Source organism: Phocoena phocoena, chromosome 1 (genome assembly GCF_963924675.1).
Source record: "Phocoena phocoena chromosome 1, mPhoPho1.1, whole genome shotgun sequence".
NCBI classification, from domain to species: Eukaryota; Metazoa; Chordata; class Mammalia; order Artiodactyla; family Phocoenidae; genus Phocoena; species Phocoena phocoena.
In genome coordinates, this window is record NC_089219.1 from 84,070,503 (window position 1) to 84,094,324 (window position 23,822).

General features: G+C 40.1%; 1 protein-coding gene across 2 annotated transcripts in view; it reads right to left on the reverse strand.

Moving 5' to 3' along the window:
* The window catches only part of ALG14 (ALG14 UDP-N-acetylglucosaminyltransferase subunit), a 104,405-nt gene extending 86,135 nt beyond the window's left edge, over positions 1 to 18,270 (reverse strand). The window contains exons 1-2 of one of the 2 annotated variants that reach the window (XM_065895686.1): positions 18,019 to 18,270; positions 14,145 to 14,296 (exon numbers count right to left, since the gene is read on the reverse strand). In XM_065895686.1, the coding sequence (XP_065751758.1) occupies positions 14,145 to 14,296; positions 18,019 to 18,154 (288 nt within the window). In that variant the 5' untranslated portion in view covers positions 18,155 to 18,270. The remainder of the gene's footprint in view (positions 1 to 14,144; positions 14,297 to 18,018) is intronic. The other variant, XM_065895682.1, reaches the window with a different exon arrangement.
* Positions 18,271 to 23,822: the final 5,552 nt, after the last annotated feature.

Genomic DNA, 23,822 nt, shown 5'->3' on the forward strand with positions numbered 1-23,822 from the left:
TGGCTTTTGGCTCCAAACACACTTTTTCATATTAAGGAAATCATTTAAAATGTTAGAATAACAGATTATTTGTGCAATGCAGTGTTTTAGGACGATAAATGTGGGCAGTCATGAATATGAATGTGATGCCGACAAGAAGACAAGAGACCAAAGCAACTGCAGCACATGTAGGGTTTGCATATAACATGCATTCAGTATTGCTGGCCCAAGCAAATTACTGAAAAATATGAATAGAGCACATGGAAGGTTTTATTTAGTGACCATAACAACAAGAGTTTGGGATATCTATTACACTAGGCTCTATTCCACGTGATACTTTTTCATGTTTATTGCATTTACCTCAAAACAGGAATTCAATCAACATACTACCAGAATGCTATAGTGCCAATGGGGTGACATGCCCTTTCACATCAGCAAGGTACTTAATTTAGGCTTTTCGTTTTTAATTTTTCTTTTAATCAATGTCACACCCACATTTGTAGAAAATTTGGAAAGTTATAAGAATACTTGCAGACTGTATATAACATAAGTACAAAAATGTTTACTGCAGTATTCAGTGAAAAAGTGAAAACAGCAATAGGGAAAAGACACATCAATACTACAGTCTACTATCCAATCATTAAAAAGTACAAGGTAGACCTACAAGTACCAACATGGAAAACTATGAAGGTATAAAGTTAAATGCAAAATAGGTGAAAGCAATATATAGGGTGTGATTTATAAATTAGCCATACTCTGCTCCCTCAATGCTGTTTATGTAGTTATGTGTATATATGTACATGTAATGTCATAATATTTTGTTATAAGTACATGTATATACAGCAGGATAAAAAAAGTGATACCAGCAGGGTATGACTCAAGCTGGTACAGTGTTTCCCTCCACAGAGTGGGTTGGAGTGGTTATAGGAAACTCCCATTTTTTACTATATGCTTCTTTGCCGTCTACAGTTTTTCAATTAAGAAACAAACAAATTTTGGAAAGAAAAGCATAACGAAACAAAAATAACCACTTACAGTCCTGAGGCAGATATTCTCGGGCATATTCAATAAAGATTTGCTGAAATATCCACATAAACAAAGTGTCTGTACAGAATTGGCACTCATTTAATATTTTTTGACTAAATAAACAAAAAAATAATCTTTCTTGGTGAAACATTATAAGCTTAATCATAGAGGAGTGAGAACCCTAGTTAAGTGACCCAGAAGTAAAGAATGTTGGCTCTAATTTTTAACCCTTCAAATCAGTTTTCACAACTTCTATTGTTTTATATATGAAAAAAGCCCACTCTGATTTTTTTTTTTTTTTTTTTTTTGCGGTACGCGGGCCTCTCACTGTTGTGGCCTCTCCCATTGCAGAACACAGGCTCCGGACGCGCAGGCTCAGCGGCCATGGCTCACGGGCCTAGCCACTCCACAGCATGTGGGATCCTCCTGGACCGGGGCACAAACCTGTGTCCCCTGCATCGGCAGGCAGACTCTCAACCACTGCACCACCAGGGAAGCCCTCACTCTGATTTTTATGTGCATTTTAAAAATGTTTTATTCGAATGTCACTGAACTCTTTCCTTTAGTGATATGATCTGAAGGTGCCAACTCATGCTCTAACAGAAGTCACCAGGAGTAAGGGTTGTCAAGCGATGTGGTTAACAAATGAGGTGCAGACAGAGAAGCAAATAAAGGATGAACCAGAATCTACAGTGCAATGCCCTGAGCCTCATTTCCCCCCGTGTGTCGAAGGGGTGGACGTCCCTGCTGAAACACAGGCCAACAAGCAGACTACTGCTTTCCAGGAAGAAAGCTCTGGTGAGATTTTTCACTTACTGTCATTTAATATAGCTCTGGTAATTGGTTCTATTTGGAAAGGTTACTATCCAATTTTCCTGAAAGATATTACTTCAGCTACTCTTTACTTTAGAGCTAATCCCAGGGGAAATTACATTTTCTTTAGAGGGCATTTCAAGATATTTTTTTCATATAAGTAATTTCACAGCTAAACATTCACTTGTTTTTTGTTTTGCTTAGCTTTCTGCCCCTCACCTTTCTAATCTCACTTGCTTTATTTGAGTGGGATAGAGATGTTTCTCCCCAGAGATGCCTGTTTCTCTTAAAAAGCTACTTAAACTACTTAGAGATACACAGACTATAGAGGAGTTAGAAAGTGTACCAGGAATAACTATTTCTCTTCACTCTTGTGTAACTACAAATAAGGTGAATTATGTACCTAAAGATTTTAAATATAATTAAAAGAATACACCAAATCAAAGGAATTAGGAAGAATGTGAATGAAGTTTCTGTGACAAAAGTAGGTCATCTCTACCATTCAATTAATAAGATTACATTCATTTAATATTTAGCTTTAAAATCTGCTGTATATTTATATCTAGCACAAATAAACAAATATGAACATTTAAATATTTTTCTACAAACTAGCAAAAACATTTAGAAATTAACTAATTCCATATCAGAATAACTTATTAACCAAACAATAGAAAATTCCTATGCTACTTGGGCAACTCCAAGTGATTAACAGTGGGTCATTTGTATCTTCTGACTTCTGGGAAGGTCTTCCTTATGTTTTTGGAAGAGCAGGCTTGTGCTGAAAACGTGGGTTTTGGCTTTCAAACAGAACCAAGTGGGAACTGATGTACTTTTATTCCTAAAGTGCTCTGAGAGATATGGATGAGACACCTTGCCCAGGCACAGAGTACAATTACTGATAATGCTTTAAAGTGGTACAGAGTTTCTGGGCTTACTTAAGAGGTCTGAAAAAAATCTAACTATAAAGAGATGGTCAAGGCCTTTAACCACAGTAGTATTATCTACAGCTAGGAAACTGCAGTTGGTACAGTTACACCAGATTTTAAAAAGTGAGGCGGGACTTCCCTGGTGGTGCAGTGGTTAAGAATCTGCCTGCTAATGGAGGGGACATGGGTTCAATCCCTGGTCCAGGAAGATCCCACATGCCACGGAGCAACCAAGCCCGTGCGCCACAACTACTGAGCCTTCGCTCTAGAGCCCGCGAGCCACAACTACTGAGCCCACGTGCTGCAACTACTGAAGCCCATGCCCTCTAGGGCCCATGCTCCGCAACAAGAGAAGCCACTGAAATGAGAAGCCCGCGCACTGCAACCAAGAGTAGTGCCCGCTCACCACAACTAGAGAAAGTCCGCGTGCAGCAACGAAGACCCAACACAGCCAAAAATGAATAAAAAAAAATTTTTAATTAAAAAATAAATAAATAAAAAAGTGAGGAAAATGGGGTGGGTAGGGGGGTGCTATTTACACATATAGTGCAGAATAGGCATCTAAACAGAGGATATGATAAAACTCTGACTGAAACCAACACCCAAATCCTCCTTCTATAAATGGATTAAAATTCTGTAAGATATATACTGAAATACTATTTTACTGAACTGAAAAGAAGGGAAATCCCTACTTGCCAGAAACAAGAAGAAAATGAAATGGCAGCAGACAGCCTGTAACACTGAGGTTTGGGAGGAAGACAATGATGCCAGAAACCTAGAGCTGGAGTTTGAGTGCTCCCCCCGCACCCGCCCCCAGTTCTGGAGGAGAGGCATACAGAGGAACAATAAATTGGCAGTCGATATTTCCAGGACAGTAACAGCTCCCCTGAAAGCTAGAGCGCTTTGGGCTCAGTTCTCAGTCGTCTTCTATTTCCTAACTACATTCAATCCCTGGGTGATCTCATAGTTTCCTGTTTTAAGTACTACCATTTAAACACAGATGACTCCAAAATTCATATTCCAGACCAGCCTCCCTCCTCAACTTCAGACTCATATATCCAACTGCACAGTCCACATCCTTGTTTATATGGTTACAGACATCCCACATTGGCCCTCCTGCTCCCTCAGATAATCTTCCTCATGTAAATGAATGGCAACTCTATTTTCCTGGTAGCTTAGGCCAAAAATCTGAAATGTCATTCTTCACTCCTCATTTCCACCCCCACACCTCACACCTTATCTGCCAGGAAATCCTATTAGCTCTTCCTTCAAAATATGTCCAGAATCTCACTACTTCCCAACACATCCACTCTTGCCATCCTGGTCCAAGCCATGTTGGTCTCTCACCTGAATTACTACAATAGCTCCCAAACTCCTTTCCTTGCTCTGCCCTTCTCCTTTTGAGTTTATCCAGCAGCCCAAATGATCCTATTAAAATATAAGTCAGATGATTATCACTCCCCTACCTATACACTCCCAATGGTTCCCCACGTCACTCATGGGGAAAAAATCTAAGACTAAAAATGGACCAAAAGGTCTTAAAAACTCTGACCCCATTATCCTCACTTTGACCTCCATGGCCTCATAACCTACTCAGCTTTCTCTCGCTTACTTTGCTTTGGCCACACTGATCTCCTTGCTATTCTATAAACATGCCAGGCACAGCCCCACCTCAGGGCCCTGCGCTGCAGTTATTGCTTCCTGTTCAAGAATTCTCTTCCCTCAGTTTGCTTTACAGCTCACCTTCTTCAAGTCTTTGTTCAAATGTCACCTTTCCCAGCCACTCTACCCAAAACTGAAACCTCCCTTCAACTCCTCAGTACTCTCCATTCCCTTTCCCTACTCTATTCCTCTCCTCAACATTTATCATTAACATATTATACATTTTATTTAATTATCTTGTTTACTATCCCCCCACTGGAATATAGTCACCACAAGGGCAGAGATATTTGTATTCTATTCACTACCGTATCACTAGCACCAGTGGGAATTCAATAAATACTTGTCTTAAAAAAATGAATAAATGTTAAATTCACAATTACGAAGGAAAAAATTCAAACTAGAATTCTAAACACAGAATGCAGTCAAAGGAGGGCAAAACGAAAACATATTTTCAGGCAAACAAAAAACATGGAAAGAATAAATCACTTACAGACCTTCCACGAAAGAACTAACAAAATATATATTTCTGGGAAAAAGACATTGGAGGGCTTCCCTGGTGGTGCAGTGGTTGAGAGTCCGCCTGCTGATGCAGGGGACACGGGTTCGTGCCCCGGTCCGGGGAGATCCCACATGCCGTGGAGCGGCTGCGCCCATGAGCCATGGCCACTGAGCCTGCGCGTCCGGAGCCTGTGTTCCGCAACGGGAGAGGCCACAACAGTGAGAGGCTCGCGTACCGCAAAAAAAAAAAAAAAAAAAAAACCATTGGATCCAAAAGAAAGAAGCAGTAAGGGTAAGGAAAGAAAATACTACATAAATCTAAATAATTACTAACTGCATAAAACAATAATAGTAATAAGTAATTTAAGTGGAATAAAAACAAGGTAGAACCAAAACACTAAACAATAAAATAATACGATGGGAGGAGGTCCTCACAGTTAAAACATTCTAAAAGCTTTTTTTTTTCAGAAGGAGGCTGGAGATACTAAGTTTTTGACTTTAAGGTGGATATCCATGTTAACAGTTTAAGGAAAATGGCTAAGATAAGAGAATAATTTCCATTCTAGGAGAAGGGGAAAAGGGAGGACAATGAAAGCTAAATTAATCCAAAAAGAAGACAGAAAAGGAAAAAAACATCGAAGAAAAGTATGGTAAATAGAAAGAATCAAATAAAATAGTAGAAATAAATCTAATATATTAGTAATCAAAATAAATGTACAGATACCAAACATGCTTGTTAAAGGACAATGATTCTCAGTTTTGAATTTTAAAATTGTGCTTTATGTCATTTATAAAAGACACAGTTAAAACATAATGACAAACAAAAGTCAAAAGAGATGGAAAAAGACATACCGCACAAACACTATAGCACAGATTACAAAAAATAGCAAGAGAATATTTTGAAAATATTAATGCCAATACGTTTTCAAGGTTACCAAAATTAAATATGTTCCTAGAAAAATATCTTAAGTTATACTGATTTAAAAAGAAACAGAAATCCTGCAAAGTCCTATAACCATAACAAAAAGAACACATCAGGGCCAGGTAGTGTTATAGACAAGTTATACAAAACTTAATATTGTAAAGGAAGAAGTAAATTGTCACTATTTGTAAATGACATGATATTATACATAGAAAACCCTAAACACTACACCAAAAAACTGTTAGAACTAACAGACACATTCAGTAAAGTTGGAGGATACAAAATCAACAGGCAAAAACCTGTTGTATTCAACAGGCAAAACCTGTTGCATTTCTACACACTTTTAACAAATTATCAGAAAGAGAAATTAAGAAAACAATACCATTTACAACTGCATTAAAAAGAATAAAATACCTAGGAATAAATTTAGCAAGGAGGTGAAAGACTTGCACACTGAAAACTATAAGACACTGATGAAAGAAATTATAGAAGACACTAATAAATGGAAAGATATTCTGTGCTCATGGATTAGAAAAATTAATATTGTTAAAATGCACCACCAGGGGGCTTCCCTGGTGGCGCAGTGGTTGAGAGTCTGCCTGCCGATGCAGGGGACATGGGTTCGTGCCCCAGTCTGAGAAGATCCCACATGCCGCAGAGCAGCTATGCCCGTGAGCCATGGCCACTGAGCCTGCGCATCTGGAGCCTGTGCTCCACAACAGGAGAGGCCACAACAGTGATAGGCCCGCGTACCGCAAAAAAAAAAAAAAGCACCACCAAACCAGCTATATAAGAAATGTTAAAGGAAATTCTCTAGGCAAAAAAGAAAAGGTCACAACTAGAAACATGAAAATATGAATGGAAAAAGCTCATCGGTAAAAGCAGACATACAGTAAAGGTAGGAAATTATCTATGCACAAAGCTAGCAGGAAGGTTAAAAGACAAAAGTAGTAAAAACCATCTATATCCACAATAAGCAGTTAAGGGATACACAAAACAATTATTTGTAAAATATGATATCCAAAACAGTAATCATGAGGGGAGGAGAGTACAAATGCATTAAAATGCATTTGAAATTAAGAGATCAGAAACTTAAAACAATCGTATCACAATCATAATCATATATATCACATACAAAAGAAAAAAGAATCTAATACTAAAGATAATCATCAAATCACAAGAGGACAAAAGAAGAAAGGAACAAGAAAGACCTACAAAAAGAACCCCAAAACAACGAACAAAATGGCAATAAGAGCATACATATCAATAATTACTTTAAATGTAAATGGACTAAATGCGCCAAAGACACAGAGTGCCTAAATGAATACAAAAACAAGACCCATATATATGCTGCCTACAAGAGACTCACTTCAGATCTAAAGACACACACAGACTGAAACTGAGGGGATGGAAAAAGGTATTCCATGCAAATGGAAATCAAAAGAAAGCTGGGGTAGCAATACTTATAGCAGACAAAATAGATTTTAAAATACAGACTGTTACAAGAGACAAAGAAGGGCATGACATAATGATCAAGGGAGCGACCCAAGAAGAAGATATAACAATTGTAAGTACATATGCACCCAACATAGGCACACCTAAATACATAAAGCAAATATTAACAGACACAAAGGGAGAAATCAACAGTAACAATAACAGTAAGGGACTTTAACCCCTCACTCACATCAATGAACAGATCATCCAGACAGAAGATCAATAAGGAAACACTAGCTTTAAATGACACAACAGAACTAATGGACTTAATAGTTATATATATAGAACACTCCATCCAAGAGCAGCAGAATACACATTCTTTTCAAGTGTGCATGAAACATTTTCCAGGATGTATTACATGGTTTGCTACAAAACAAGCCTTGGTAAATTTAAGAAAACTGGAACCATATCAAGCATCTTTTCTGACCACAATGCTATGAGACTAAAAATCAACTACAAGAAAAAAACTGCAAAACACACAGACACATGGAGGCTAAATATTATGCTATGAAACAACCAATGGACCACTGAAGAAATCAAAGAGGAAATAAAAAAAATACCTGAAGACAAATGAAAATGAAAACATAATGATCCAAAATCTATGGGATGCAGCAAAAACAGTTCTAAGAGGGACATTTACAGTAATACAAGCTTATCTCAGCAAACAAGAAAAATCTCAAATAAAAAATCTAACCTTATACCTAAGGGAGCTAGAAAAAGAAAAACAAAACCCAAAAGATAGTAGAAAAAGGAAATCATAAACATCAGAGCAGAAGTAAATGAAATAGAGACTAAAAGACAATAGAAAAGATCCAGGAAACTAAGAGGGGGTTCTTTGAAAAGATAAATAAAATTGATAAACCTTTAGCCAGACTCATTAAGAAAAAAAGAAAGTGAGCCCCAATCAATAAAATCAGAAATAAAAAAGAAGTTACAGCTGACTCCACAGCAATACAAAGGATCATAAGAGACTACGAACAACTATATACCAGTAAAATGGACAATCTAGAAGAAATGGACAAATTCCTTAAAATACATAATCCTTCAAGACTGAATCAGGAAGAAATACAAATATGAACAGACCAATTACCAGTAATTAAATTGAATCAATAACAAAAATACCTCCCAACAAACAAAAGTCCAGGACCAGAAGCCTTCACGGGTGAAATCCACTGAACATTTAGAGAAGAGTCAACACCTATCCTTCTCAAACTATTCCAAAAAACTGCAGAGAAAGGAACACATCCAAACTCATTCTATTAAGTCAGCATCACCCTGACACCAAAACCAGACACAGATATTACAAAAAAGAAAATTACAGGTCAACATTACTGATGAACATAGATGCAAAAATCCTCAACAAAACACTAGCAAACCGACTTCAACAGTACATTAAAAGGATCATACCCCACAATCAAGTGGAATTTATCCCAGGGATGAAAGGATTTTTCAATCTCCGCAAATAAATAAATGTGATATACCACATTAACAAACTGAAGCATAAAAACCATACAATCATCTCAACAGATGCAGAAAAAACCTTTTCATAAACTTCAACATCCATTTACAATAAAAACTCTCCAGAAAGTGGGCACAGAGAGAACATGCTTCAACATAATAAAGGCCGTATATGACAAGTCCACAGCTAAGATCATACTCAATGGTGAAAAGCTGAAAGCATTTCTTTTAAGATTAGGAACAAGACAAGAATGCCCACTCTCACCACTTTTATTCAACATAGTATTGGAAATCCTATCCACAGCCAGAGAAGAAAAAGAAGTAAAAGGAATCCAAATTGGAAAGGAAGACATAAAACTGGCACTGTTTGTAGATGACATGATACATTAAAAAATCCTAAAGACACCACCAAAAATCTACTAGAGCTCATCAATGAACCTGGTAAAATTGCAGGATACAAAATTAATATACAAAAATCTGCTGCATTTCTATACACTAACAATGAACTATCAGAAAGAGAAATTAAGGAAACAATCTCATTTACAATTGCATCAAAAAGAACAAAATACCTAGGAATAAATCTACCTAAGGAGGTAAAAGAGCTGTACTTGGAAAATTGTAAGACACTGATGAAAGAAATTGAAGATGACACAAACAGATGGAAAGATATACCATGTTCACAGACTGGAAGAACTAATAATCTTAAAATGACCATGCTACCCAAGGCAATCTACAGGTTCAATGTAATATATATCAAAATACCAAAGGCATTTTTCACAGAACTAGAACAAATAATTTTAAAATTTGTATGGAAACACAAAAGACTCCAAATAGCCAAAACAATCTCGAGAAAAAAGAACACAGCTGGGGGAATCATGCTTCCTGACTTCAGACAACACCATGAAGCTATAGTAATCAAGAGTATGGTACTGGCACAAAAACAGACACACAGATCCATGGAACAGAACAGAGATCCCAGAAATAAACCCATGCGCTTATGGTCAATTAATCTAGGACAAAGGAGGCAAGAACACACAATGAAGAAAAGACAGTATCTTAAATAAGTGGCACTAGGAAAACTGGACAGATACATGTAAAAGAATGAAATCAGAACATTCTCTAACACCATGTAGAAAAAATAAACTCAAAACGGATTAAAGACCTAAATGTAAGACCAGAAGCCATAAAACTCCTGGAAGAAAACATAGGCAGAAGACTCCAACATAAATTTTAGCACTATTTTTATGGATCTGTCTCCTAAAGCAATGGAAACAAAAGCAAAAATAAACTAATGGAGCCTAATTAAACTTAAAAGCTTTTGCACATCAAAAGAAACCATCAGCAAAATGAAAAGACAACCTACTGAATGGGAGAAAATATTTGCAAATGATATGATTAATAAGGGGTTAATATCTAAAATATATAAACAGCTCATATAACAACATCAAAAAAAAAAGTCCAACAACCTGATTAAAAAATGGGCAGAAGGTCTGAATAGACATTTTTCCAAAGAAGACATCAGATGGCCAACAGGCACATCAAAAGATGCTCAACATCGTTAATCGTGAGGGAAATGCAAATCAAAACCACAATGAGATATCCCCTCACACCTGTCAGAATGGCTATCATCAAAAAGAACACAAATAACATTTGTTGGTGAGGATGTGGAGAAAAAAGAACCCTCCTACACTGTTGGTGGGAAGTACATTGGTGCAGCTACTGTGGAAAACAGTATGAGGTTTCCCAAAAAACTAAAAATAGAACTACTATAAACCCAGCAATTCCACTCCTGGGTATATATCTGAAAAAAACAAAAACACTAAGTCAAAAAGATACATGCACCCCAATGTTTATAGCAGCATTATTTACAATTGCCAAGATATGGAGGCAACCTAAGTGTCCATCAACAGATGAATGGATGAAGATGTGGTACACACACACACACACACGCACACAATGAACAAGAGATAGTAAGTGTTGGCAAGGATGTGGAGAAAAAGGAACCCTTGTACGCTGTTGGTGTGGTCACTATGGAAAACAGTATGGAGGTTCCTCAAAAAATTAAAAATAGAACTACTATATAATCCAGCAATTCCACTTCTGGATGCTTATCCAAAGAAAATGAAAAGACTAACTCAAGAAGATATACACTACCCCAAGTTCATTGAAGCATTATTTACAATAGGCAAACCATGAAAACAACCTAAGTGTCTACCAATGGATGAATGGATAAATACTGAATATAATGTGATTGATACATACACACACACACACACACACACACACACACACACACACACCAGAATATTATTCAGCCTTAAAAAAGAAGGAAATCTTGCCCTTTGTGACTACCTTGATGGACCCTGAGGGCATTATGCTAAGTGAAATAAGTCAGACAGAGAAAGACAAATACAATATGATCTTACTTATATGTGGAATCTAAAAAAACCAGAAAACAAAAAACCCAAGCTCACAGATATAGAGAACAGATTTGGTGGTTACCAGAGGTGGGGCATTGGGGGTGAGGGAAATAGGTGAAGGGGTCAAAAGCCGCAAGCTTGCAGTTATAAAATAAAGAAGTCATAGGGATGCAATACAGCATGGTGACTGCAGTTAATAATATTGTAAGAAAAAGAAACTTAAAACAATTAATTCCGTACTTATACAAATTCCCCCAAAGAGCAAAAAGTTGTGTATACCCTACAACTCACATAATGAGACTAGTGTAACCTTGATACCAAAACTAAAGAACAGCATGAGAAAGGAAAAATACAGGGCAATCTCCGTCACGAACATAAACAAAAAAATCCTAAATGATATGTTTGCAAATCAAATCCAGCAATGCATTAAAATACAATGCACCATGAACAAACTGGGTTTATTCCAGGAATTCAAGACTAGTTCATAACCATGTAATTGTCCATATAAACAGAAAAAGTTGGAAAAATTATAAGATCATCTCAGATGCAGAGGAGACATTTGATAAAAATCAACAACTAACTATTATTTAAAATAAAACTCAACACATTTTTTAAAGCAGAAAGCATGCAAAGATGGCCACTACACGGCTCCTATTCATTACCGTTCCGGAAGTTCTAATAACAAAATGAGAAAAAAAGCACTAAACGATGTAAGGATTACAAAGAAAGAATCACAATTATTACTACTTGTAGATGATAAGATTATCTTCATTAAGAACACAAAAGTGTACAAATTAGGATTAGAGTGTAGCCAGGTGGTTCTTATAAGATCACTTTATAAAAATCAATTGTATTTCTATATATTGCAACACAGGAAATATTATTAAAAGTTATACCACTTACAACAATAATAAAAGAATACAAGGTACGTAGAAATAAACACAACAAAAGATATGCCAGACTCTTACGAAGAAAATTAGAAATGTTACTGAAAAGCATTAAAGGAGATCTAAATACTGTAATGGAGAGAAAGGTGATGTTTCCAGATAGGAAGATAATCATCAAAGAGATGTAAGTTCTCCTGAAACTGATGGACAGATTCAATTCAATTCAACCCAAAATCCCAACAGAGTTCTTTGTGAATTTTTCAAAGCTAATTTAAAAATCTATGTGGGGGGCTTCCCTGGTGGCGCAGTGGTTGAGAGTCCGCCTGCCAATGCAGGGAACACAGGTTCGTGCCCCGGTCTGAGAAGATCACACATGTCGCGGAGCGGCTGGGCCCGTGAGCCATGGCCGCGGAGCCTGCGTGTCCGGAGCCTGTGCTCCGCAACAGGAGAGGTCACAACAGTGAAAGGCCCGCGTACCGCAAAAAAAAAAAAAAAAAAAAAAAAAAGCCATGTCCACCTGGAACCTATGAAAGTGACTATTTGGAAATAGGGTCTTGTAGATGTAATCAAGTTAAGATGAGGTCGTACTGGAATAGGGTGGGCCCTCAATCCAATGACTGGTGTCCTTATAAGAAGGGCCTGTGAAGACAGACACAGGAATGGCCCTGTGACAATGCAGGGAGAGACGAGAGTAATGCTGACACAAGCCAGAAAATGCCAAGGACTGCTGGCCACCATCAGAAGCTAGGGAGAGGTGAGGAAGGATTCACCCCAGAGCCTCCAAAGAGAACACGGCCCTGCTGACACCTTAATTTTGGACTTCTAGCCTCCGGAACCATTAAAGAATAAATTTCTCTTATTTCAAGCTACCCTGTGTGTAGTACTTTGTTACAGTAGCCCTAGGAAACTATACAGTATTGAGTCCTGAAACAGAAATGAAGCATTTTGGCTCATCTCCCACAAAGAAAAAACATACCACTTATTTCGCTAGGGCTGAATAGTCATCAGAGCATTCCAAGATTGTTTGATGTGGATTTTCCAAGAACACAGTTTAGTAGTGCGTTATTGAGGGATCATGTTTATAAGTGAACAAAACGTAACTAAAGCAGGCTTTAACTACCTAAAAAGGTCAGTGGAGGATGAGTTATATTAGTGCATCCTGACTTCCAAGAAACATAAGAACCACCAAGACAAGGCCCATATGGAGGCAGCTCTGGAGTCAATGAAGGCAGGAGTCACCATCTGGTTTCCCATCTTGTTCTTCCTGTGGATGAACTTCATTCTTTTCTCTAGCTGCAGTCTGTCTTTAGCCAGCAGGTGAAAACATGACTGCCGGCAGCTTCCAAGTTTTCTTTTACAGAGCTGAACCCCTGAAGAAAGACTACTTTCATTTTCTGGGTCCCCAAGTCCAAAAAGCCTGGAGGAACACTTTGAGTGGCCTGAGCTGGGTGGCCTGTCCACTCCTGAACTACCTGTTGGAGCCCTGTGGCTGGGCAGGTACCAGAGAGAGGGATGGATGGAGACGATCTAACAAGGAACAGCACTAGTTTCCTTCCTGATTAAGTAGTTCCACTTTTTTCAATTTATCCCAAATTCTGCTATCATGCTAAAACGAAGTGAGCAACCAGGAGCAGAGAAGTAATTTTAAAGGCAGGTACAGATACGATTGGAAGAATAAGAAGTACCAATAGATAAATCAAATTATCAATACACGTAATACACTGATAAAGAACTTTAACGAAGAACCAAGAAGCACGTGAACTGGATGCTTTCTGTAAGTATAAATAAAACAATTTTCACAGTTGGAATTACTGAGAAACAATTTTCTCTATTTAAATAATAGAAGAGAATATAAGAAATCAAGCAACCATTTTGATTTGAAGATTTATTTTAAAGAAGTTTCTATATTTGGGTAGTAAAAGAACTATATTTCATCAGCAATAAACAGTTGACTGCATTGTGTGAGCAGGGCACTGAAGGGTCATGAGCTTGTTTCTAGAGAAAATTAAATTCAATACATAACTTGTAACTTTTCTTAGACATAGAAATTACCACTTACCATAGCACTGGGGTTTCTATCAGCTCGATTTCCTTCAAAAGAATTTATTTTATGGGCACTCATTTCATCAGTGTCAGCAATGATATAATGTCTAGGACAGTAAGCATCGGACAAGTTCTCAAGCAGCCTCAGGATCTCAGTGGTATGCCCACCTGGAAAAAAAATATTGGAAGGCTTGAGATTCAGAAACCGGTAATGGACACATCCATCTGACTACATTATACTAATACTATGCTTTGTGTATTTCTCAAAACACAGAAGGAATATTTGGAAATGATAATCTATGCCCTTGTATAAATACTACCTTTAATGGGGGAAGAGGATAATAAATGTATAAGAATAAAATCAGCACCAGCAGTAGGTTGTGCTACTGTACTACCTGAGGAAGGTACAAAGAAGTAGAAGACACAGATCCTGTTATCAAGAAGTCTGGTGGGGGGCTTCCCTGGTGGCGCAGTGGTTGGGAGTCTGCCTGCCAGTGCAGGGGACACGGGTTCGTGCCCCGGTCCGGGAGGATCCCACATGCCGCGGAGCGGCTGGGCCGGTGAGCCATGGCCGCTGATCCTGCGCGTCCGGAGCCTGTGCTCCGCAGCGGGAGAGGCCACAACAGTGAGAGGCCCACGTACCGCAAAAAAAAAAAAAAGAAGAAGTCTGGTGCGGAAGGGACAAGACACACAGATATACAAAGAGTGACGCAAGACAGCAAGAAAAATTAAAATGGGGTCTGGGGGAGGGAACAAGCAAAAGGTTATGAAAAAACAATGTCTTAAGCATAGAGGAGATCCCTGGTAAAGGCTGAAATGACTTGAAAGGTGCAGCTAATGGACAGATATGAGTAGGGAGGCCACTGGGTGGGGGTGGGATTATTAGGACAGGAGAAGGTAAGATCTGGGATGGGTGATCAAGGCATGGTGGGAACACTGGGAAGAAAGAGGAGAGTGAAGTAAGGTCAGGAAAGTAGGCTGGAAAATGGGAAGACAGTTGCTGAAGGTTTCTGTGTTGCGAAGTAACATCAGGGAGGCATGAGCACTGACTCCCAGGGCTCAGATCTTCCTAAGGAAGACTTTTGTTCAACAGCTCCTAACAGAGGTCTTAGACCTAACAGAGGTCTCAAATATTTACACGCTTCACCCAACAACTGTGTGTTCAATTTCTGAAATCGTACAATCTCCAAAATTTCCATACTTTAATTTTAAAACCATGGATTTAAAAACCAACTGCGTTCACTGAGGTTTCCTTCGGGGGAAAAAACCCAAAGGAACATGTACCTATTACATTAACTATATACCAATTAAGCAAAGCCATCAAACTCCTTAAGAATGGGCCCTATCATACCTATTTAATTTAACTGCACGATCCCCTGGCCTCAGCCAGGTTGATGTCTTTAACATTCTCTGTGTTCATCTCATTTGTTACCTCTTCCTTGTCTCTGGTCACACTACAAAGCTCCCCCCACTCACCTCCCTTACTGTTGCAAGAAAGCTTTCAATAGCGATACAGTGAACATATAGGACAATCAAACAAATTATGTGTTTTCTCCAAACGCATATATTTTCTTATAGTAGAAAGGGAACGATTACTCTCTAGATCCCAGAAGGAATTAGATATAGAAATAAAGTCATCAGAGAGTAAGTATAACAGGAATTAGAATCATGCTTTAACTTTGTAACTTGTCAGCCATCTTCTTATGTAGGGCAAGTAATTTACACATCTTATACTCATTTTATCATTTTTGTTTTTAACTTTGAAAAAGTGTGGTGGTTTGCAAAGTAGGTACTTGTTTTCAGAGCTGGAACAATTACAGATAAATCCGAACATATACATCTTCCACTGCTATTAAAACTTCATTTTACTTGCTTTAACAGTCTTGTCTTTTTTCCTTAAAAGGAAACCCTTTTCCCTTAAAAGGAAACTGAATACATTCTTTGAAAAATTAACTTTGTGACTGAATAAATAAATAATAAGAGCTTCATCTTGCATTTTACTTTTTTATTAAGACTTATCCTTTGGGAATGAAATCTTCTCAGTTCTATCTTAAAGTACATCCAGAATCCAATCACTTCTCACCACCTCTTTTGCTAGCACCCTGCTCCAAACCACATCACTCTCACGTGGATTATGACCAAAGCTTCCTGGTCTGTTCCCCCCTCTGCACTTGTCCATTCAAGTGTCCACTTGAGTCTACTCTCAACACAGCCTCTAGACTGATCTTCTTAAAAAGAGTTGATCAAATTATTTACCTCTGCTCAAAACCCTCCAAGGGCTCCCCTTCTCATATGAAATAAAAGCCTTTTTGTAAGCTGACCCTTATTGTTACCTCTTGGACCTCATCTGCTTCTTCTCCCCTTACTCAGTCTACTCCAGCCACTCTGGCCTCCTTGCTGTTGGGTATCTGTCATCTCCCCAGGGAGGCTTTACCTGACAATTCTGATGAAAATGCAACTTCCTTTCTCCTCGCCTCTTCCTAACCCACATTTTTCAAACCGGAAACAGAAGGCTCAGTGAGGTTAACTAATTTGCACAAGATCACCAAATTAGTAAGTGGCAGAGATGTGATTCAACTCTGGTGTTATGTTCATTTAGAGGCACATGGTCCTAACCTCTGCATGGTAGGAAGCAGTGGAGTAGTGCCAACAGCTCTGTAGAGCAGGGTTTAAAATACCCTTCCACGATCTGCATGGGGCTTGCCTCCCCACATCCAACTCAGTACAATAGTGCCCTCGCACCTCTGGTCATCCCAAGTGCTATGGCCTTCTTTTCACACCCTCCCAGCCCTCAAAGCCAGCTCCCCCTTGTCTGGCCACTTCTTAGTCATCTTTCAAGTCTCAGTTTAGACATCACGACTTCCAGGAGCTTCCTGTCTCAAGTTCAGAAAAAGTGGCGCCCAGCGTGAACTTCCATAGCAGTGTTAACTTCCCAGGTTATAGCACTTATTGTGGCAAGTACCCATTCTGCTTTTCGTTTTCTATTCTCCATTTCATTCACTGCTGTGTCCTCACAGCTTTCACACTGCTTGGGACATAGTCAGCACTCCACGTCAAGTCGTATTCGTCAGTTTTGTTATTTCCAGGGCTTAGCTTAGTGCCTGACCTCCCCTATGGCTCAAAATACATTAAGTGAATAAAGTAATGAATTACACGTGAACATAAGTTTAGACCATTTGCTAATACCTATAAATATTATGCTATCCGGATGCAATCTCCTGGCATTTCTGAATGTACACAGCATGTATATGTATCGCTCTGTCAGAGCTGTCCATTTAAAGCGGTACGCCTACAGAGCTGGCCCACTCCGTTTGGATTGTATTACCTGATTGCACAGGTTGTTGTTCACCCACCCACCCACCCACCCCCCCCCCCCCGCCCCGGCACAATATCCTGAAGTGTGTATTGTTCTCCCGTTAGTTGGTAATTGTTTCTATACTCGTGGGTTTTGTGTATGTATATTTATAAATGTGACAATTCGCTTTGTCTCGCTTATCATGTAGTATTCGTGATTCCTAAATTAAATCCCAAATGCCTAGATTAATAATGCAAAGCAGTTTTTATTCAGGCAAATTGCATGTTAGCATCACGGGCTTCTGTGTCCTCTCTGTTCACTAATAATTTGTTAGAAAAATATACGCTACAGAGACGCTTAATTACAGACAAGTGTAAGTAACTCATTTGTTATTAAAGACGCGGTCTGGGCCACATCAACAACAGACCATCATTTTGCCCAGCCGGGGCTGACTCGCTCCAGTCCCGCAGAGAAACTACAAATCTCAGCATGCAACTCTGCACAAAGCGCTTGGGGTCCTGCGAACAGCGCCGCGGTGGCCTCTGGGGTTTGTAGTACCCGACCCGAGCCCGCCAGTCACCGCCCGGATACTCACCGGACCCAGCCACCACCAAGAGGCTGAGAGACCGCCGGGGCACAGCGGCGCGGGGACGCAGCACTACCCACAGCCGCACTGCCAGCAGCACAGCCACGGCTCCTGCCGCCGCCGCGAGGATAAGGGTGCCACCCATTCGAAGACAAGACGCATGCGTGCTATTCCCCGGCGCCGGCCGCAGGAGCGGTGAAAGTTCAAAACTACGGGCGCTGCGGAGACCCAAACTCGAAGTGTGAGCCTCTTGGTGGGCGGGGCTTGTTGGCGGTGGGTGGAGTTCAGGGCCGGAGGCGGAAACCTGGCCTTTGACCACCCCGCTGGGTGCCCCGCGGGATTCTGCGCACGTACAGCCCATGCGTAAACTGAAATTCGCGGATTAAAGCGCTGGAGGAGTTTTGGTTTCGATTCGTGAGGAGGTGAGGCCAGCTGGGCGCCCTAAAAAGGACCTAACAAGTTAGCAGGTGTTCCGAATTAACCAACTTGGTGAATTCCACCTGAGGCCAGTGGCATACGTCGCCTTTTTTTTTTTTTTTTTTTTTGGTGCCAAGGGAAATGTTTCTGTTGCACAGCTACTGAAGGTGCTTGTCAGTGAAAGGTACCTTAGTACAAAAAATTGAATTTCGAGTTCTCATCCAATTCTCCTCTTTCCCAGGCACTCATATTTTTAATTTTTCTAGTCTTTTTCACAGATCTCAGTGTGACCAGAGTAGCCAGCTGAGGGTGATCACCTCAAGTTACACCATGTTCCTGAGAGCAGTGGAAGTTCAGTGGCTCAAGGTAGTGAGATAGAGAAATAATCGTCCTATTCAGTTAATTTTACCGCAAAGGCAACACCTCCCCCAATCCCAATTTTGCTTATTTTTATGTTTACTTAATACACATTGTAGCAATATAAAAAGGCTGGGATTAGAGAAGCCCCTTCACCCCAAGTGTAATTTGCCTTCAGTCCCCAATGGACCTGTGGGTTAGATAGGACAAGTATACAGATGAGTAAACAAGTCCAGAAAGGTGAAACAGCTTGCTCAAGTGAAATAGTGGCAGATGTAGATTTAGAAACTGGAAGCCCTGACTGCTGCTGCATAGCAACTTACGCCATGTATTCCTTTGCCAAATTCAAACTTCCTTGATTTTCAAACTTGCTTAGATCCTAGAATGTGCTTTTAAAAATGCAGCCATGGGCTTCCCTGGTGGTGCAGTTATTAAGAAGCCGCCTGCCCATGCAGGGGACATGGGTTTGAGCCCTGGTTCGGGAAGATCCCGCATGCCGCGGAGCAACTAAGCCCGCGAGCCACAACTACTGAGCCCACGTGCCACAACTACTGAAGCCCGGGCGACTAGAGCCCGTGCTCCGCAACAAGAGAAGCCACCACAATGAGAAGCCCGCGCACTGCAATGAAGAGTAGCCCCTGCTAGCCACAACTAAAGAAAGCCCGCACGCAGCAACGAAGACCCAACGCAGCCAAAAATAAAATAAAATAACTAAATTTATATATATATAAAAAATGCAGCCTCTCAGGGTACAATAGGGAGCTCCTGAATCAGAATCTCCAGGGGAGAGGACTGAGATCAGCTCCTCTAACCAATGAGTCTATTTCTATCAGCAGGCAAGTTTGGGAGACATTTAGGTACTTTGTAGCATCATTTTCTGGCTAATGGACCTCACATACTTCCTGTATTCTATCAAATCCTCTTAACCCTATATCCTCACAATAACGTTATAAGGTGAATATTATTTCCCTCTTTACAGGTAAAGAAAAGGATTCTATAAAAGTTAAATAATTTGCCTAAGGTTAGCTAGTGGGGAATTCCCTGGCAGTCTAATGGTTAGGACTCGGCGCTTCCACTGCAGGGGGCACAGGTTCCATCCCTGGTCAGGGAACTAAGATCCTGCATGGTGTTAGTAAGTGGTGGAGAAATTTTATAACTGTGGGCTTAGAAGTCAATGCTTCTCAAATTTTGATGGAATCAGAATCCCCTGGGCTTAAATACATAGTTGCAAGTCCAGAGGTAGGGCCTCTGGCGCAGTATGAAAAACAGCTTAAGAATATTACAAAAGATGTAGTTTTATTTCATCTGCTCACTCTGCCATTCCCAGCGATGACTTCAGCCTAAGACTGTCTCCCATCATACTTTTAGAAGAAGACATTAGTTGTCTCAGAAATTTACATCCAGGCAGGGCGGTCTCCAGATTTCAAGAGGTTATCTTGTCCTTGGGTCTTTTTTTTAAGAGTGAGGAAACCTTTTCCAGAACCTCCCACAGCAGACTTTCACTCCTTTTGGCCAAATTTATATCACTTGCCCCTTCATAAAAGGAAGACACAAATCTGGCTGAGGTAGGGGGGAGGATGACATACAACTCACCTGTGGTACCTGGCTGTTTGGTGGAGGGTGGGTACTGAACAAAACAGGCATTCTCTTGGAGAGGAGGATGTTGGAGGAGGGTGGAGGAAAGATCATTGCTGGGTAGGCAAATAATAGTGTTTGGATTGCTGCAAACGTAATGCATCTGAGCTGGTGTTGTAAACTGACACAGGCAATGCAGATGTTTGGCATATTAATAATGTTAGTCTCTAGGCCCCAAAAGATACCCCTGCATTCCCTAGTACCCATCCCCTCACTACTGTCATTACCTGTGTCTGTACGAAATATCAGTTTGACCACACTTCGTTGTAGATGGAATGAATGGGGAGTGATCAAGCATTTTAGTGGCTGCCAGTAAATGCAGAGAGTCAAAGAGGGTGGAATAGCAGACATTGTTTGGAGTTATTGGTTGAGTTATTTTGAATTAAGTCTAGGGTCAAACTGTTCAGTGTTCCTGACAAGGAAGTTGAGGACTGCAGGGAGGAGCTGGGTGGCAGGTGGAGACAGGAACACAGTTGGGCACTCCTGAACACAATAAATCAGGAGTGTTTTATTCACCCACAAATTGCTGGGTGAGCTGAGTCCTGGGCTGTGACAGGCACAGAATATAATTAAGAGGTGAATAATATGTACTGGATTAATCAGAAAAGGCAGGACTGAACAGGACGAAGCAACTAAAATTTCTCTTGGGGAGGTAAGTTGCACTGACAGTGCAGCTAACAAATGCACAGAGGTAAATGATACTGTGTGAAAAGCATGAAAATGTATTAATAATGGATAAACTGAATAATAGTATTGAGCCATACCAATCATATGTAAAGTCTGCCTGAGAAGTGAATTTTATTATCTTCTTAAATCAATTTTCTAAAGTTTCTGTGACAAGTATTATTCATGAATATTTTTTAAATTAAGATGAGTTTGCACTATTGAATGGAATTGTACTTGTTAATTTAGTCAACATATTTAATGAGCATCTGCTATGTGCTAGATATAGGTGCAGGGGATCTTGTATGACAGTAGTAGTCCACACTAAAACCTTAGACGAGGAAGATGACAGTGGAAGGTAGAAGAGGGTAGATTTGAGATATATTTTATGGATAGAGTCAGTAAGACTCGTTGACGGATTAGATATTGGGAATCAAAGTGGCTCTTAGATTTTTGGCTTCAAAACTGGCTGGATGGTGTCATTTGCTCAGACTAGACAGACAGGAAGAGAAACAAGGTTTTGTGAGCAGAGAAAGGGGAGGAGATGATGAAAATGAAGTGTTCTGTTTTGGATGTTAGTTTGAATAACCTGTTAAACATCCAAGTAGTTGTGTCAAATAGGCAGTTTATGTATAAATCTGAAGTGTGGGTTAGAGCTAGAGGTATAAGTTTAGAATTCAGCATATAGATGGTATTTAAAGCCATGGGACTGGGTGACATCACCTGGGGAGGGAATTTAGGTCAGTCCTGTCCAACAGAAGATTCTGCAATGATGGAAATGTTTTGTGTCCATGTTGTCCACTAGACACATGGCCTGCTGAGCACTTGAAATGTGGCTAGTGCTATGGAGGAACTGAATTTTAATTTTATCTCATTTAAATTATTTTAAATTTAAATACATTGGCATTAGCCAATGGCTAATGTATTGGATAGCTTAGGATAGAGAAGAGTCTGGGGTCATTAATATGTAGAGGTCTAGTCAAGAAGACTGGGCCAGCGAAGAAGATGGAGAAGAAAAAGCCAGGAAGATAGGAAGAGAATCAGGAGATATTGGTGTCCACAAAAACCACAGGAGGAAAATGATTCAAGAATGGGAGTGCAGTTAGCTATGTCATATGCTGCTGATACGTGGCATTAGGTGACTTGGGAACAAATTAGTCACTGGGGATCTAAACAGGAGCAGCATTACCATGGAAGGGTGGTTGTGGAAGGCAGATAGAAATGGGCAGAGGAGAGAATGGGAGATGAAGAGAAGCAGTGTCTGTAGACAGTCATTTCAAGTTTTTCTTTGGAGGGGAATGGAAAAATTGGATGGAAAATATGGGAGACTTTGTAATCAAGGAAACTTTTTTTTTAAGATAGGAGTTAATGACATATTTATTTGATGTTAAAAATGATCCAATAAAGGGAAATTGATTTAGGTGAGAAAAAACATTTATCTTAAACATGAAAAGGGTTGGAATCTTGAGCACAAGGGGAGCAGTTGGGCTTTGATAGGAGGGACCCTTATTCCACGGTAACAGAATGGAGGGCAGGGATATGGATGCAGGTCCTGGGAGGTTTGTAGAATTGGCGGTGAATAGATAAGGGTGTGGAGACTGGGGGTACAGAAGAGTATGAGAAGCTCAAGAAGAAAGAAGGTATGAAATAATCACCTTGAAGAGTAATTGGCATACTCACCAGGATCAGCCGAGGATTTCTGGGCAGACTGGGATGCCCATTTGTAGCTTGTGATAACAAATATAGAGAGAAACCAGTCGGCGTGATTTTATGTCTTTTCCCCCCACTGGAAAAGGCAGACAGTTGGGTTTAACCACAGTTAGATTTTTGACAGGTGACTACATAAGAGAGAAGGTTCTTTTCAAGGGAGTGAGGTCCATGGAATTTCCTCTTGACATAGTGGAAAGTGAAGACAGGGGAGTGGAGGTGGGACAGTGGATGAATCGTGGAAGAGTATAAGGCCAGTGGACTGGAGGCCTAAAGAAAGTTGAAAGCTTGCAATGAAAAACTAGAGTCAATGAACTATAGATATAAGAGGTGGTGATCAGAGAGTGAGATGCTTGAAGTAAATATTGTGTTATTGCTGTTGGTAGTATTTAGGGTATGACAATAGGAATGGATGAAAAAGATCATTAGGGGTCACTAAGGGGTAGAGAGGAAGAAAATGAGCTAGGAACTCAAGTCTTCAAAGAGAGGTTGAAAGATGACAGCAACCAAAAAGAGCATTGATGATAAGCTAGATATGTTCCATTTGTCCTTCCAGATCCATGTTTCTCCACCCCACTCAGTGCCATGGGAGCCCAAACCTGGATTAAATCAATGGGTTTCCTTGCTCTCTGGTTCTGGTTGGGTTTGGCCAAGGGGGATCCTCAGCAAATTGGATGGAGAGAGGCTGTGCCCCTGAACTGAAGATTTCTGCTCTTCAGTGTGGCCTTCTCTACACATCTCTCTCCTTCTGGGTCCCAGAGCTTCTTTTCCTTGTTCCCTCAGGCTAGGGGTGGTAACAGTTCCGTTGTTACTAACCCTGAGTCACTGTGTGATCCCTTGTGCCTTCCCTACCTCATTCACACCTTTGTAAATACAGTTGACCCTTGAATCGCACGAGGTTGAACTCTGGGCATCCACTTATACGTGAAGTTTTTTCAGTAGTAAATACTTCAGGACTGCATGATCTGTGGTTGGTTGAATTTGTGGATGCAGGAACCGTGGATGGAACCACAGATATGGAGGAACCATGGATA